The 16937-nt window shown below is 54.9% G+C and overlaps 1 protein-coding gene across 1 annotated transcript; it reads left to right on the plus strand.

Annotated features, from left to right (window-relative positions):
• The first annotated feature begins 6047 nt into the window (after positions 1-6047).
• SIK1 (salt inducible kinase 1) lies at positions 6048-16671 on the plus strand. Its single transcript, XM_053565490.1, has 14 exons — positions 6048-6205; positions 6746-6916; positions 7363-7479; positions 9719-9782; positions 9925-10086; positions 10234-10358; positions 10443-10566; positions 10906-11129; positions 11380-11526; positions 11775-11897; positions 12013-12229; positions 12798-13079; positions 13568-13799; positions 14178-16671. Exons 2-14 carry the CDS (start codon positions 6761-6763, stop codon positions 14542-14544), a joined length of 2340 nt encoding a protein of 779 aa, XP_053421465.1. The 5' UTR covers positions 6048-6205; positions 6746-6760; the 3' UTR covers positions 14545-16671.
• The last annotated feature ends 266 nt before the right edge of the window (positions 16672-16937 follow it).

Genomic DNA, 16937 nt, shown 5'->3' on the forward strand with positions numbered 1-16937 from the left:
TGACGTTGTGGTGGGTGCCTGTAGTCCCAGCTACTTGGGAGGCTGAGGCAAGAGAATCACTTAAGCCCAAGAGTTTGAGATTTCTGTGAGCTGTGATGCCACGGCACTCTACCCAGGGCAACATAGTGAGACTCTGTCTCAAAAAAAAACCAAAACCCTTAGAATTCCTCTAAGGAGACAGCAGTCCCCTCAGGCAGGGAGAGCAGACCAGGACCCCTGTGCCAGGGCCTGCTCTGGACCTGCCGCCCCTGTGCCTTGCACCAGCTCCAGGGTGCTGGGGCTGCACTCTGGTCCCAGACCCAAGGCCCAGGCTGCTACCAGGGGTGGTCAGAGTTCGGCTGTGAGCGGGCAGGAGTCCCAGTCCCACCTGCCTCCTACCACCCCAGCTGCAGCTGAGCCACCATGAGCCACTCTCGGCCACTGGCAGCGGGCAGCAAGGAAGAACCTCCCACTCATGTTCCAGAATCAGCCCAGGAGTCTCCGTGGCATTTGCCAGGCACAGCTAAGGAGGACTTTCCCTGGGAGAATACCTGGTTCCTCTTCCGGGAGGGATGAAGAGAGGCTGGGAGTACCCAGGCTCCCAGGTGCTTCCTCTTTCTTAAGTACTTCAGTGTCTTTTGGATTCGGCGTCACAGGTCAGATTACATCCTACCATTCTATGACATCTGTCTTCTACTGACTGGATATCACCGAGAGAAACCCAAAGGCAGCCTCCTGGACAGCTGCACACCTTCATGCCGGTTCTGAGAAACCAGGATCTAAGAAGCCAGGTCCTGAACCGTGCTTGCTGATCTTAGAACTGTGGTATACTTGTGCAATGAAGGTCTCTGCGCCTTGGAGCGACGCAGAGAGAATCCTGGTCCTAAGGAAGAAGGATTGGACCTCCTTCTTGGTCCAGATGGTAGCCAGAGGCTCTGCTCAATTTCTGTCGTTTTGTTCTAAGTAGTTTTAGAATAAGCCGTGTTTTATAAGAAAATTGTACTTTATTTTTCCCACAAAACTTTTGTTCTTTCTGATTTAACAGGGATCACAGTGGAAATGCCAGCATAATAATGGTGTGCTGATGCCACAGGACTTTGTCCCACGTCATGACATCCTTACGTGGTGACACGAGGTGTCATGACAGAATGCTTGGTCTGGGAACTGGTTCATGTTCATTTTTATTAGCTGATCCGTGACATAAGTCAGCATTTTTTCTTTTTAAACAAACAATAGCAACACCCAAAACCATGGAAACCAGGTTGGAAAGAAAAAGCACACCTTTGCAGGTGGTACTGAGAGGGCTCAACCTTGGAGACCCAGAGATGTGTGCCCCCTGCCCCCGACCCCTTCACCATGGCCTGACCTTGGTGACCCAGAGATGTGTGCCCCTGCCCCCTTCATGATGGCCCGACCTTGGCGACCCAGAGATGTGCCCCCCACCCCCTTCACCATGGCCCGACCTTGAGACCCAGAGATGTGTGCCCCCCGCCCCCCTCACCATGGCCCGACCTTGGAGACCCAGAGATGTGTGCACCCCGCCCCCTTACCATGGCCCGACCTTGAGACCCAGAGATGTGTGCCCCCCGCCCCCTTCACCATGGCCCGACCTGGAGACCCAGAGATGTGTGCCCCCCGCCCCCTTCACCATGGCCCAACCTTGGAGACCCAGAGATGTGTGCCCCCGCCCCCTTCACCATGGCCCGACCTTGGAGACCCAGAGATGTGTGCCCCCCGCCCCCTTCACCATGGCCTGACCTTGGAGACCCAGAGATGTGTGCCCCCCGCCCCCTTCACCATGGCCCGACCTTGGAGAACCAGAGATGTGTGCCCCTGCCCCCTTCACCATGGCCCGACCTTGGAGACCCAGAGATGTGTGCCCCCTGCCCCCTTCACCATGGCCAGACCTTGGAGAACCAGAGATGTGTGCCCCCGCCCCCTTCACCATGGCCCTAGCCTGGCTGTACTGCCAGAGGTGTTCGTAGGCAGCTCTGCTAGTGGTGTGGAGGGAACCCCTCATGCTGAGGCTGTGCCAGCTTGGGGGTGCTGGGCCAGGTGTCCTGTCCTTCCGATGCCACATTATCTCAAAGCAAGTCTAGAAAATGTGGGAGAAAAAGCTCATCAGAGTGCCAGTCTGCGGGACGCCAGGGGTGCTGGGACCGGATGATCCATTCGTCCCAGGCTGCTGTCCCATGCTGTGCTGTGATGGCCTTCTCAAAGAGACCTTTAATCCATATGACAAAAGGAGACAGGAGCCACCTCAGCTCTGCATTCCAGTGGGGACAGTGGGTCCATTTACGTCAGAGAGTTCTAGGCAGACAACTGCCAATCACCTGAGCTCAGCATTCAGCAACATGGCAAGACTGATTCCTCTTCCGAGAGGGGATGAAGAAAGGCTGAAGAGTGTCCCTGCTGGACAAGACAGGGTCTGAACAATACCCAGACAGGTCTTAAGACTGCCCTAATAAAAAAAATTAATGATAAAAACATTGAGCTATCAGTAAAATTGCCAGCACTTTCTGTTTTCATCTTTACATATTTTTATATTTTCTTAATTTTCTACTCAGCATTTTCTATTAATTTTTACAGCTCCCTCTCAGGACCTGTCCCTTCTCACGTTGGCCCGTGAGCTTGTGTCTGTCATTGTTCACAGCAGAGTTGGGGATACACTTACCCGTGTCTGCTTAGCACAGTTCTCGCAAATGGGAGAAACTCACATATACTTTTAAATAAGTAAATAGTAACCAAAGAAAAGACAGTTTACTGTGCTCAGTGATGCCAGTGGCTCACTTGGAGACACTTAGGTGAGACCCGCCCCTCAGAAGTCTCCCCTGGAAGGAGGAGTTGCGTGCCTTGTGCGCCCCCAGCAGAAAACCCAGAATAAGGGTGACACTCTGCAGCCCCAGTCCTGGTTGCCCCACATCTGCTTGAGGCCAAATCATCCCAGAGGCTTCTGCTCCATAATGTAGGAGGAGCTGGAACTTGGCTCCCCATTTACTTGGCACCCCCAGTCAAATGCAGGGGAACTGGCATTCAGGAGGCAGTGTCCTCTATCTGACAGATGCCTGGTCAGGACAGATGCCTCCCCGCCCAGGGTGTCCACTGGGCCCTTCTTAAATGAACCGCTACTAAGTACAGATGCCTCTATTTTGGCCCTTGCTACTTCTCACGGACAACCCACCCTGCGCCCACTCCCAAGTCCCTACCATTTCAGGCATGGGTCAAAAGGCCTCAGCCTCCGTATCACCCATGGCTCTGCTCTACTATCAAGCAAACTGTCAGTCACGTCAATAATTCCTCACCAAGGACAGACACAGAAATGGGAACTAGAAACCCAGAAATCTGGAGTTAGAAGGGCCAATTAGTCCATGAACAGGCAAGTTTTTTGGGGGGCATTTGTGAAAGCCTAATTTGTTCTAATTCTGCTCTGCCACCTGAGCTTCCCTCTCCAAACCTGCCAGTCCTCCTTCACCCCTGTTCCAACATTCCCAGGGCCCAGGGACCTTCCTTCCATTTCTCCCTTTGGGGAAGTGAGGGTCCCAGCTTGCTTTGCTGTCATCTGTGGTCCTTTGAGGCAGCCCTTGGAAAGCCTGGTCTGATGAAAATGGGCATTGCAGAGCCAGGCAGAGACTTGACCCAGCCAGACTCAAGCAACTGAGTGAGACAGTCATCAAACCAATGCCTCCCAGGGCAGCAGTGGTGGACTGGATGCTGCCATCCAATGGTGGTGCTGGGCAGGCTCTGGTGACCTGCTCACCGTGAACTCCTGACTTAACCTGACAACAGGGTCATCCACTGGGGGTTCAAGAGTCCAGGCTCAAGACATAAAACTGGATGAACTCTGCAAACATTGCAATGACAAGACAGTCTTAACAAATTCCAGATGGAAAAGAAAATTGACTATTTCCTACAAATCTGTAATAATACACAGGTACCATCTTGCAGACTGAGAGTAGTTCTTTCATTATGTTAAATGAGGAATTCCTCAAATCATTTGCTTATATCCTTAGAATCATACACGATATGTCTTTTTCACATAACATGTGCAATTCATGGAAGACTAGAAAACAGAAGAGAAATCGAAGATTCTGAAAGTGAATGCACCCTCCAAGGGCCAAAGACACAAATAACAGACACTGGCAAGCAACTGCCATTGGGATGGCAGCATAGACTCACTTATGTGGGTGCCTGGGGAACCCTGCTGGGGAGAGGTGGCAGCCATTGCTGGGTTGAACTTGGCCTTTTCCTCTGTTTCCTGCCTTTCTCTGAAGAGCAAGCTCCTCGCCCAAGGGGCTGGGGAAGGTGGAGACACAAGGTCACTGTTGGTACAAGGCTGTTTTGGGTTTTGGCAGCTCAAGAGGGGTTGGGGGTGTGGGGTTGGGGCATCCGGATTGGACTGAGTCTGGGAAGGCAGCTTTGGCTGTTTTGGATGCAGTTTTTCCGTGGTGCTGACGAAATGTTTCCAAACAGTTAGCCAGGTGTGTGCAAACCTCTTCGACCTTTTGAAAGGCTTTGAAAGGTTCTGGCTGGATCTGGAGCTGGGGGGTGATGGGAGGCAGGGGTGGAGAAGCCAGGCTTCCTGGCTTTTGGGTTTGCTTCCCAGGGAAGATTTTAAGTCACAGAAGGAGGGACTAAATGGTAAGTGTGGCCAGGCCCTGGTTTCTTCCCTTTTTGCTCAGTTGTCCTAGGAACATACTAACAGGTTGTTGGGATGCCCAGAAGTGGAGCCAACCCTTCAGTTGGAACTAAAAATATTCCTCCAAATTCTTGGTGTATAAACCTGGGACAAAGAAACCACTTTCAAAGGCAATTTGGGACTATTAATTTACCTGAAGGCCAAGCCTTTCAAAGCAAACTGACCCCCAAACCGTGTGTGTGTGAGAGAGAGAGAGAGAGAGAGAGAGAGAGAGAGAGAGAGAGATTGAGAGAGAGAGATTGAGAGAGAGACACACACACAGGGAACTATGCGGTGGAGGCCTGCCCCCTGCCCGCTCCCCACGCTGGGGAGATTCCCAGGAAGGGATCTAACTTCCAAATCAATTTCGCGTAGCTCTTGCTCCGCACCGGCTTCTATAAGGAGCATTTTTATTTGACACAAGAAAAAATGATTCTAGGCTAGACGCAGAGTTTAAATCCCAAACTGCTGCCTTTCTAAGTCTTAAAAATGAGTACTCGCCCATTACCCTCTGTGTCCCTTCTGGAAAATGAGAGCGGCCGCCCGGACCTGCGCGGGGCGCGCTGGCCGCCTCGGTCCTCCCCGATCTCCCGTCCTCAGGAGCCCGCAGGGTGGGCTGGGGCACCAGGTTAACCGACCAGTCCCGCAGACCACCGGCCTGGCCCGGGTGAGGCCCGGGGCGTCTGCAGACACCGGCCCAAGCTCCCGGAGGAGCCAGAGGGGACCGGTACTGGCCGGGCTGCCCGGGGACCTCTGAGGCGTGGCTGGGCTCCGGGTTACGTTTCTGACCGCTGAAAACCGGAGACTTAGAGAACGAGGGACTGACTTCTGTCGGCGCCTGCACTCCCAGACCATCCCGGGGCTCCTGGGGCCGCTGCACCGCAAAGCCAGCTCCGCGCAAGCAGGCTCTGCGCAGCCCGGCCCACCCTGGAGGCCCCGGGCGGTGACCCGAGCACAGGTGGGGCCGCGGGAGCGGCCGGCGAGGCAGCAGGCGCCGCGCCCCCGCCCAGAGAGACGAGCAGAGGCGTCCCGGGCCCTGACCCGCGCGTCCGCGCGTCAAAGCGGGTGGGCGGGCGGGGGCGCCACGCTGGGGGCCGGCAGGGGGCGCCCGGAGGGGCGCGGGCGGCGGGCCCGCGCGGCCAGCGCCCCTGACGTCACCGCCCGCGGTCGCCAGGGCGACGGCCTCACCGGAGCGCGCGTCAGAGCCGCCAGTCTCTTGGCAACCGCCCGATCTCCCGCCCGCCCGGGCCAGCGCTCGGCCGCGTCGCTCTGGCGTCAAAGTGACGTCAATGGGACGGATCGGCCCGCGGGGGCGGGGCTTGGGCGGGCCCGGGGCGGGGCCTGCGGGGGGCGGGCCGGGGCGGGGCGGGCGCGCCGCGTGCGGCAGAGCGGCGGCCGGGGCTGACATGCGGCGCGGCCCGGGCGGCGGCGGCAGTGGCGGCGGCGCGGTGGCCCGAGCGGGAGGCGCCCGAGCAGCGCGAGTGGCCGAGCGGACGGCAGGGGCCGCGGGGCCAGCGGCGTCTTGGGCCGGGCGCTCCGAGGGCGGAGAAGGTGAGGCGGCCGCTGCGCGCCGGGCGCCGGGCGGGCGGAGGTGGCCGCCGCGGGGTTCCGAGCGGGCGGCCGGGAGGGGGCTTGGTTTACGATCGGCGCCGCTGGGGTCCCCTGGCGGGCCCGCAGGTGCGCGCGCGCGGGGGTCGCGGGCTGGGACGCCGGCCTCCCGGCCCACCCGTCTCCCTTTGTTGCGGGGGGCGGGTGTGGGAGCGAGTCCGCGCGCCCTGTGGGCTGGAGGGTCCGAAGTCGAGAGGAAGCCGATGACAGCGCCGGCGGGGGGTGGGGAAGGTCCTGGGATGGGATGGATCCGACCGTGGACGGCGGGGACGGGTGCGGGAGAGGGCATTCCCGGGGCGGGGAGGTTCCGAGGCCGCGGGTCCTTAACGCCCCACGGGCCACAGGGGTCCGGAGCAGGTGGCGAGGAACCGAGCGCTGGCGACAGGTGTGGGAGCGGGTCCGCACGTCCCGGGGGGGTTAAGGGTCCGCAGGCGGCGTCCGGGGCTGATCAGGCGCTGACCGCGCTCCCGGGGCGGCCCACAGGTGCAGCCCGGAGCCATGGTGATCATGTCCGAGTTCAGCGCGGCCCCCGCGGGCTCGGGCCAGGGCCCGCAGAAGCCTCTCCGGGTGGGCTTCTACGACGTGGAGCGGACCCTGGGCAAAGGCAATTTCGCCGTCGTGAAGCTGGCGCGGCACAGAGTCACTAAAACGCAGGTGTGTGGGTCGCCGGGCTGGAGCGCGGCCAGGCCTCCTCCGAGGCCCGGGTTGGGGACTGGGCGGACCCTCCGGGACAAGCGCTTGTAGGGTTAAATGTCGGAGTGACAGTTTTTAGTTTGGTAAAGAAGATGCTGCTTTCTGTTACGTTTCTACATAATTTGTGTAAATATTAGGAGACAGCAAAGAGGAGAATGACCAAAAGAAAAAAACCCAGGAGTGCAGTGGTTCATGGATTCAAACTTAAAGCCCTGTAAAGTGAACCTGTAAATACTTAAGACACTTAACTTTTATTGTTTTAAGTAATCTTAGTGGTTATTTTGGTTATTTTCTCCCTAACTTTTTGTGGTATTTTGGAGGCATAAAGTAAAATGAGTTGTGTAAAAATAGGTTAAGTGAGGGTTCTTTTTAAAAACAAAATATCCTTTTCTCTTTAAAATCTGTAGGTTGCAATAAAAATAATCGATAAAACACGATTAGATTCAAGCAATTTGGAGAAAATATATCGTGAGGTTCAGCTCATGAAGCTTCTGAATCATCCTCATATCATAAAGCTTTACCAGGTAAGGGCTCAGGTTCGCCTTGCGCCATTACAACTGTATTATTTTTAATTTTCAGCAACATAAGCCTGAAATTTCTGAAGGTTGCCCCCTCTATGGGGGGTGTGTGGGAGTCAGGAAGTTGGTTATATAAGGTAGATAGATTGATTTTTGTAAGCTGTGCTGATGCGTTTACAATTATTTCTTGCTTTTGGATCATGATAGAGATTTGATTCATTAAAATTGTATTTAGTATTCTAACTTGTTGCCATTTTAAATGTGTAGAGATCTGATGTTAAATTTGCTTTACTGTGAAAACAATTAACCACAGCTACGGCACCGCCACAGGTCAGGCAGGACAAATTGAGTGAAAGGAGAAACTCCAGCCTTTGCAGATATTTATTAAGCTTTAAAGCCAGCTGCTTGTACCAGTTTTCGTTAATTTATCTTTTCAAAGGCACTAGTGAGCATTTGTCTACCCTACTTAATCTCTTCCAGGAAGGTTGGAGAGATGAAAATACTTCTGCCATAGTAAGAGCAGAAACTTGTCATACAGTCCACATTAGGAACATGCCTCACCCTGTCTGTCTGTTGGTTTATTTTGTGACTTTATTTTTGTTCACAAGTTAAATTGATAAATTGTGTCTTTGGGAAAGGAGTACTAATTTAACTAGAACAGTAAAGCAGTCTCTTACCTACCTCCCTAGAGGTAAATGACCATTTTTGCAAAGATGAAATCAAGCCTTCTTGCAGAAGAATAAACTCTTTGCAGATGCTCAATATTTCATCCAGCAGTGTTAGATATGAATCCCTCTCATCACGCACCATATGAATCTGATGTTGTGTGTGTGTGGCACTTGGGACAGCAAGGAGAGAAAATTATGATTTGAAGTTACCCCCCAAAAGACTCTACTCAACTAAAATTAAGGTAGCGGTGTTGGCACTTGGGCTTCACGACAGGACTCATGCCATGTGCACCTGGGATTCTTGTTTTGTTCTGTTGTCATTTTCAAGTTGTGTGCCAAGATAAGACGGTTCCTCCAGGGTGCTGATGTCACTCCCTGTGCTGCGTGCCTCGGGAGTGGGCTGAGCTGGTCTTGTTTTGAACTTTCCTGAAGGGCTGAGCCCTCGTGTTGGTACCTTCCTTTCTTCTTGGCCATTGTGTCGGTTTAGCTCAGTTACGGACGCTGCTGGTGTGATGGATACTGAGGTCTTTTCTGGAGATGAATTTTCTTATTGCTGCTGTGTCTTTAACTGTCTGGAGACGATAGACTTTGGTAGCATAGCCATGATTTTTATTCCACTGGTTTTGAAGACGCTGGTGTCTCGTTTTCATCCAGCTGGCCTGGGCCTCGTACCCTGCTGAGAGGTGTCCCTCTTCCCTTTAGAACCCTCCTTTTCCTTCTCCCGTTTTTTGACTAGGGAGAGGGATAAGTGGTCTTCCTGTGTGTCATTCTGCCCCGAATTTAGGGGCAGGGGCAGTTGAAATTCTAGCCAAACTACTCAAATCTTAAAGAAACTTTTGTTATTAGATCTACAGCTCAAAGCAGTTGTCTTTGAAGTGCCTTTTAGAAGGAATAACTCTGTATTTTGAACCCACAGAAATCTTTTTCCACAGTATTTTAAAATATAGACATGAATTATGTATTAAATCTCTCTTTAAGTGAAATGAAATTGTTAATGAATGAATTTTTAAGGGTTATATTGACACTGGCTGTTGTATTTGCTATACGCTGAACAGGCTGGCACAGCTTACCGGGCAAAGCAGGCTTCTTATGGTCTAATTTATCTTGTTGATAAAGCGAGTGGGAATGGCGTGTGTGTTATCTATCACTCACTTTGCCCTGTCCTTTGGCTGGTATCATCTGTTGCCTACTAGGCTTGTAGAAGAAAGTCCAGCAGAACGCTACCAGTCTCTTTGACATCTGCATCTTGCAGCCCACCAAGGGATTGCAGGGCAAGCTGTTAGATACGGTGGTACAGGGAAATTCTCCTCTGTTTAGCCTTTTGTGAGAGCAAAGACTTACTCTCAGGATAGGCAAGCAAGTTAGTGAAGAACTCTAATTTTGTGCAGCTCTCTTTCTGAGTAGGAATCCCCTTTATTTGTTTTATTGCAGAGGTTTCTCTTTTTTTCCTTTTTTTACGTGATGAATGTACTTGTCTTAGAGAAGTTAAAAATTTACCAGGGTTCAAGTGGATTATTTACACCATTTGTGTGTTCCTTTTTCTTGTGGTCGAATGTTAGGTCTTTATTTTTTTTTAGGTTATGGAAACAAAGGATATGCTTTACATTGTTACTGAATTTGCAAAAAATGGAGAAATGTTTGGTAAGTCACGGTTATTTTTAATATCTGCTAAAAACAAATGATGCTGATGACCCCGATCTGCCCGGGGGGTGTTGGGCTCACACGGCCTCACTTTCTACAGACTTTGCATTTGGGGACACAGTTTCCTTTTGTTGCTCTTCAGATTATTTAACTTCCAACGGGCACCTGAGTGAGCATGAAGCGAGGAAGACATTCTGGCAGATTCTGTCAGCCGTGGAGTACTGCCACAGCCACCACATTGTTCACCGTGACCTCAAGACAGAGAACCTGCTGCTGGACGGCAACATGGACATCAAGTTGGCAGGCAAGGAGGCCATCCGAGAGCGCTGCCGTGCCCCGGGTGCAAGGGGCACTTACAGCCAGGGCCTGGAGCTTTTTGTGCGCAACCCTTGAAACCGCAGCCCTTGCTGTTTCTGGTGTAACTTTATCTTTCTGTTTCCTTGCCTCTTAGATTTTGGATTTGGGAATTTCTACAAGCCAGGAGAGCCTCTCTCCACGTGGTGTGGGAGCCCTCCATATGCAGCCCCGGAAGTCTTTGAGGGGAAGGAGTACGAAGGCCCCCAGCTGGATGTCTGGGTAAGACTGAGCTCACATGGCTGGCAGGGAGGCCCCATCCTGGGGAGGGCTCTGGGTGCTGACCTGGGCCTTGGTCCTTAACAGAGCCTTGGCGTCGTGCTGTACGTCCTCGTCTGTGGCTCCCTCCCCTTTGACGGGCCCAACCTCCCGACTCTGAGACAGCGGGTGCTGGAGGGCCGGTTCCGCATCCCCTTCTTCATGTCCCAAGGTAGGTGAGCAGTGTCCACACCGCAGGCACTGCTGGCCCAGTGGCCACCACACACACTGCTTGTTTGACCCATTTACCCACTCACGTGTGTGTCACGGCAGAATGGGGGTGTCTTCACGGCTCTGCCTGGCAGACATTTAGAAGACCAAGCTCGGCCTCCTGGGGCCTGAGCCTCAGCTGGTGGCTTTCCTTGGGTGGTAGGTCTGAGCCCATGGTGCAGGCTAGTGCCCCCGGCCTTGAGTTCCTGGGGACAGTCACTTATACGTTGGCCCAGGTGGGGTGGTGGATGGAAACGTGCGCAGGCCCGGCCGTGGGGCTCAGTCTTTGTCACCTCCCTAGACTGCGAGACCCTGATCCGCCGCATGCTAGTGGTGGACCCCGCCAAGCGCATCACCATCGCCCAGATCCGGCAGCACCGGTGGATGCAGGCGGACCCTGCCCTGCTGCGGCAGGCCTCCCTCGCCTCCCCTGCACACAGCTGCAGCTCCACCCTGGGCGAGCCTGACGAGCAGGTGCTGGGCATCATGCAGAGCCTGGGCATTGACCGGCAGAGGACCGTGGAGGTGCGTGCTGCGCTTGTGCCTGCCCCCAGCCTTCTTCAGGCCACGCACCAGGACAGGTGTTGGGTGGCTTTATCAGGAGAGGCAGGGGCTCACCCTCTGAGTTAAAATGGAAGCATGGGCTCATGCATGGGCCACTTGTCCACACTGCTGAGGGATATTTTCAGCCACCCAGAAGTGACCTGGGGACAGTTTCATAAGGGGCTGTGGTGACTACCCTCTCTTCAATCTCTGCTTCTCTCTGCCTCTCTAGTCGTTGCAGAACCGCAGCTATAACCACTTTGCTGCCATTTATTTCCTCCTGCTGGAGCGACTCCAGGAGTATCGGAGCACCCAGGGCACTCACCCCGGGCCTGCCAGGCAGCACCGGCCCAGGAGCTCTGACCTCAGTGGTTTTGAGGTGAGGGTGGAGGCATCTCTTCCCAGTTTCACCTTGGGTTGTGTCCTCTGAGCGAGACTGAGACTGAGCCCTTGTGAGTGTGTGGTGGGGCCCGTGTGGGCGGCAAGGGGAAGGGGTGCCTGCAGCTCTGCTGTGGGTCAGTCCCCACCAGTAGCCACTGGTTCCCTAACTCATCCTCGGGCCAGTAGCCAAGCACAGCCCTGAGCCCAGCCTGGCCCAGCTGATGGCATCTTTTCCTGTCCGCGTAGGTGCCTCAGGAAGGGCTACCTGCTGACCCTCTCCGTGCCACCCTGCTGTGCCCACAGCCCCAGACCTTGGCACAGTCCGTCCTGCAGGCTGAGATGGACTGTGACCTCCACAGCTCACTCCAGGTATGTGAGCCCCACGCCAGGCCTGAGGAGGGCCCACCTCCTTCCCTGCAGTGCCACCCCCCACGTGCCTGGACCCCAGGGACCCCAGGAAGTCACTTGTTTGTCTCTGCTGCAGCCCTTGTTCTTCCCAGTGGACACCAACTGCAACGGAGTGTTCCGGCACCGCCCAGTCTCCCCCAGCAGCCTGCTGGACACGGCCATCAGCGAGGAGGCCAGGCAGGACCCAGGGCTGGAGGAGGATCAGGAGACCCAGGAGCCCCTGCCCAGCAGCACGGGCCGGCGACACACCCTGGCAGAGGTCTCCGCCCGCTTCTCCCCACTCACTCCTCCGTGTAAGTATCCCTGGGGGCCCTTGGAGACACTTGGGTGGTCTCCTGGTAATGGCTGTGGTGGACTAACGTAGCACAGACCTTCCTTGCTTGGAGGCCTCTTCTATTTAGAACCTCGGGATTTACTATTTGCTTCAGTCCCTGAGACTACATGGTTGACACTGAGGCCCTGTGTGGAATCATTTTGGTTGAGGAGACAGTGGACTTTGTCCTACAGCAGGGTGCACCCTGGGCCACCTCCAGGCACTGGGAGAGCAAGTCTTTAGCCCTGGGCCTCTTCTGTGTCCTGAGGTCTGAGGTTCACTGATGAACTGATGACCTATCACCTGCACCCCCATGGTGGCTTGCCTTTGGGGACACATGGGCTGGAGCTTTTAGTAAGTGTCCTTTTTCCATCCTGGTTGAGAGGAAAGGGGACAGCCAGTACAGCTACTGGGTCTGTATCAGTAGCGGGTTGCACTGAGCTGGCCAAGGCCTAGGAGGGCTTGTCCCTCTGCCACAGAGTCAGTGCTCCTAACTGCCCAGCCTTGGGAGTGAGGAGCCTCCCTCAGGAGTGCGTGTTCCTCCACAGGCATCATCGTTTCCCCCTCCGCCGTAGCAAGTCCGGCAGAAGGAGCCAGCTCCGACAGCTGTCCCACCTTCTCTGCCAGTGAAGGCCCTACAGGGTTCGGTGGCGACCTGGTCGCTCAGGGGCTTCTAGGCACCTGCTCCCCAGTTAGACTGGCCTCACCGTTCCTGGGGTCGCAGTCTGCCACCCCTGTGCTGCAGGCTCAGGGGGGCCTGGGAGGAGCCGCCCTGCTCCCGGTCAGCTTCCAGGAGGGTCGGAGGGCATCGGACACCTCACTGACTCAGGGTGAGCCTTGTTCCTTCCACACTCACTGCCACCTTCCCCAGGGGATGGCTGTCCCTGGCAGCAGGTCACTTTTTCTTAATGGCAGATGACATCCCCCATCCTCTACCAGGCCCAGGTGGGACTTGCAGTGTCCCGAGCAGCTGGAGTTGCTGACCTGGCTTTGGTGTCCTGGTTTTTGGGATGGACTCAGAACCGGGCTTTGAACCAACGGCCTCTGTTGGCTGCTTCTAGAAGTGTAGAGGACACGTCTAGTGTAGCGGACATGTCTGTGCAGGGCCACACTTCCTGAATTGGAGGGATGGAGTTGAGGGGGGACCCATGTGCATGCCCACCCATGCCTAGGGCTCAGGAGCCAGACGTACCCAGACCTGTGTGCAACCCCATCCTTCCCTGACTCCTTCCCAAGGTAGGAAACCCCTGTAGACCAAGGGCCATCCATCCTGAGCTGGGGACGGAGGTGCCGACCACCTGACTTTGCCCCCCAACAGGGCTGAAGGCCTTTCGGCAACAGCTGAGGAAGACCACAAGGACCAAAGGGTTTCTGGGGCTGAACAAGATCAAGGGGCTGGCTCGCCAGGTATGCCAGTCACCCTCCAGCCGGGCCACCAGGGGAGGCCTGAGCCCCTTCCACCCTCCCGCACAGAGCCCAGGCCTGCACAACAGCGCAGCCAGCAGCCGAGAGGGCCGGAGCCTGCTGGAGGAGGTGCTGCAGCAGCAGAGGTACGCACTGGCCCTGAGGTGGCCGCCTCTCGTAGGTGCTCCCTCCTCCTGTCCCCGGTCTGGGCAGGTGTGTGAGGCTGGGACGAGACGGAGGTGGCAGCAGGCAGGGCTGGTTTGGGGAGGCCCAGAAAGGGTGGCCGTGGCAGTGATTGAGAACAAGTCTGGCTGGCGTCTGAGATGCTGGAGAAGCGAGGTGTGGACGGAAGGGCTGGAATTGCTCAGGGATTAGTCATGGACTGCAGCCCTCGTTGGTCCTGCCAGCAGTTCCATGGGGCGGGCGGGCCCTGTGATGCAGGCCACCTGGAAACCTGATAGCACCTGCAAGGCTTAGAACACAGAGCCAGCTGAGTAACCCATCCTGTCCTCCTGTCCTTGCAGGCTGCTCCAGTTACAGCACCACACGGCCACCCTGCACACCTGCCAGCAGGCCCCACAGCCGTACATGCTCGGTCCCTGCGATGGTTCTGGGGCCACTCCGCTCCCCAGTGCTCTCCTCACAGTGGGGCTCCCGCTGCTGCCACCTCCCCTTCTCCAGGCCAGCATCTCTCCGGTGGCCTCAGCGGCACGGCTGCTTGACACCCACCTACACATCAGTGCCCACCCAACGGCCCTCCCCACCATGCCCCCACCACCGCACCTGGCCATGCTGGCTCCAGGCTATGACCCCACAGGACTGCCACAGGGGGACTGTGAGATGGAGGACCTGACCTCTTGCCAGCTGGGGACGTTCGTCTTGGTGCAGTGAGGGCCTCCACCCTTGTCCTCGAGTGTGGAGACTGACTCTTCCAAGCAATAACTTTAGAGTATATGAAGATGTTATTGGACTCAAAGCCAAGAACTTTCTAGAAGCGAAACAAGCAATACGTTAGGTGTTTTGGCTTTTCAGTTTATTTTTTGTTTTATTTTTTTCTTGCACTGAGTGACCTCAACTATGAGTAGACTAGAAACTTTCTGAAGAAAAATAATAATCTAGGGTGTGCTGTGCAGGCGGGTGTGTAGGAGGGAGGAGTAGGGTGCCAGACGGTGTCTGACCAGCACCGCTGTACAGATGGAGTGATGGGACAGGAGGAGCCAGCTGGCAGAGGGACCTCAGCTCCTCGTCCATGGCTTCCTGGGGTGGTGATTGGATTACCTAGGCAGGCCATCGTGTGTGTGTGTGTGTGTGTGTGTGTGTGTGTGTGTTGATTACTATCCTGTTTTTAGGTAACAGTTAATCTGCTTCTTGAAACATTTATGCTATAATGAAACTGTGAACTTTTTGCTTTTATGTATCAATTTTGAAACAGCTCTAAATGGCTAGCCCAGGCGAATTAATCAAGCAGTTCTTTGGATTCTCTCCCCGGAAATGAGAACCCAGAGGACAGGTTTTTTTATTTTACATGAGAAGTTTTATAAACTGCCCAAGAGTCAGTTTTCCAGGATTCTTTGGAGGAACCACAGGAAGAACCTAAAAGTGGGGAGGGGTCCCTTGCCCAGAGCCCTCAGCGCTGTCAGGATGTCAAGGAGGAGTTTCTTCCTGCTGCGCCCGCTCTCGTCTCCGCTGCTAATGAAGTTTTTATGCATTTCACTATCAGGGTCCAACAAGAAGGCCTGACTTGAGTGCAACCGTGCAGTGTTGGTAGGCTGCGACTGGACGAGGCTGTGGGAGCTGGGCTCACTGGCCCTTCCCAGGGGAGGGGACAGAAAGAACCCCAGACCCAGGCTGGACTCGTGTTGCTGGGCTTTTTTTCCAGGAAGGTGAAAGGAGAGGTTTAGTCAGTGTTTTATAGCATTTTTTTTTTTAAGAGCAAATACTGTATCTGTATATAAACAGGGATAAATATACACTACTTATTTTTTATATTTTGTACCACACCTTTGTGTTCCTGGTTGAAGCTTCCCTGGGTCATGTTAGGAAGCGTCCCCAGCAGCAGCAGGTTTGTGCCACAGGAGGGGCCACGGGGCCTGCTGTCCCTCAGTGCTGGGCGGAGGTGGCAGGAAGGGCGGCCCTGACCGGACAGGTTTGGGCTCACCTTAGGCAGGGGACTCAGGTGGTGGTTCTGGCAGTTAGAAGCTTCTTGAATGCAACAAAGGAAACTTGCTGCTCCCCACTCGCTGTCTCAAGCTCCCGTCCCTCTACCTACCCCAGGTGCCTTCAGCTTACTTTGGCTTCTCACAACCTGCAGTATTAAACAGAGGTCATTAGGAAAGGGGGGAAAGTGGGTATTTTTAAAAGCCAAAGATTGACCCAGTTACTTGAGGGTAGGTGGCAGAAGGCTGGCACGTGGCGTCCGTGTCCATGCGGTCAGTGCCCAGCAGATGGTCTGGGCCCTGCCTGCCATCGGTGAGCTCGCTACTCCATCCCTGCTGCTCTCCTGTGACTGTCTCACATGGGGCGAGGGGCTGTCTGGAGGCGGCCGCCTGGTGCCTGGCCACAGAGGAAAGTCCACAGGCTCCTGCTCACTTGGGAAGATGTCGCAGCCTTCAACACGAGATGCCCCCTTTGCCGTCTGTCTGTTCTAACGCGCAGATCAAAGGCCCCGCAGCCACCGCGTGCTTCCTCTTTGAAGCAACTACGAGCACTTTACTTTCACAGTGGTTCGTGTTTCTCCTCATTGCTGTAGAACCTCTTCTGGAGGACAGTGAAGTCATGTTTTTGTGTCTTGTTTCTGAAGAGTGTGTGATGTGTGTCCTGTGGGTCTCAGCAACGCCGCTCTGCACTCTCAGCGCAGCGGCCATGTGAGGACACTGCGCTATCTGACTCGATGTACATAGGGTTTTTTTTTTTTTTTTACCATAACTGAATTATTTTGTTTCTTATGTTAACATGAGAAATGTATGCCAAATGATTAATGTATGTTTTTTAATTTAATATTTAAATAAAATATTTGTGGGGGAAAAAACCTTGGCTTTTCCCTGGGTTCATCTCTGGGAACTGCTTCCTGAGGAGGCCAGCCTGTAGGGCACAGGTGTTTCCGGTGAAGGAGCGGGTGTGCGTCAGTCCCAGCTGTAGACAGACCCCACCCAGCAGTAGTGACAGGGGGCCCCGTGGTCAGAGCGTCCAAAGCCGAGTTACCGAGGTCCCGACACCTGGGCCAGGTGCAGCCAGCTCTCTCCTGCCGGGGCCCAGGCACACCTCTTCCCCATGGTGTTCTCTGA

Source organism: Nycticebus coucang, chromosome 16 (genome assembly GCF_027406575.1).
Source record: "Nycticebus coucang isolate mNycCou1 chromosome 16, mNycCou1.pri, whole genome shotgun sequence".
Taxonomy (NCBI): Eukaryota; Metazoa; Chordata; class Mammalia; order Primates; family Lorisidae; genus Nycticebus; species Nycticebus coucang.

Bases quoted from the DNA above. Each gene is read 5' to 3' on its own strand.
- SIK1 (XM_053565490.1), top strand. From the start codon at position 6,761: ATGGTGATCATGTCCGAGTTCAGCGCGGCCCCCGCGGGCTCGGGCCAG. The intron at 10,359-10,442 runs GTAAGACTGAGC...GGTCCTTAACAG, and splicing joins GCCCCCAGCTGGATGTCTGG to AGCCTTGGCGTCGTGCTGTA. The intron at 11,527-11,774 runs GTGAGGGTGGAG...CTGTCCGCGTAG, and splicing joins CTGACCTCAGTGGTTTTGAG to GTGCCTCAGGAAGGGCTACC.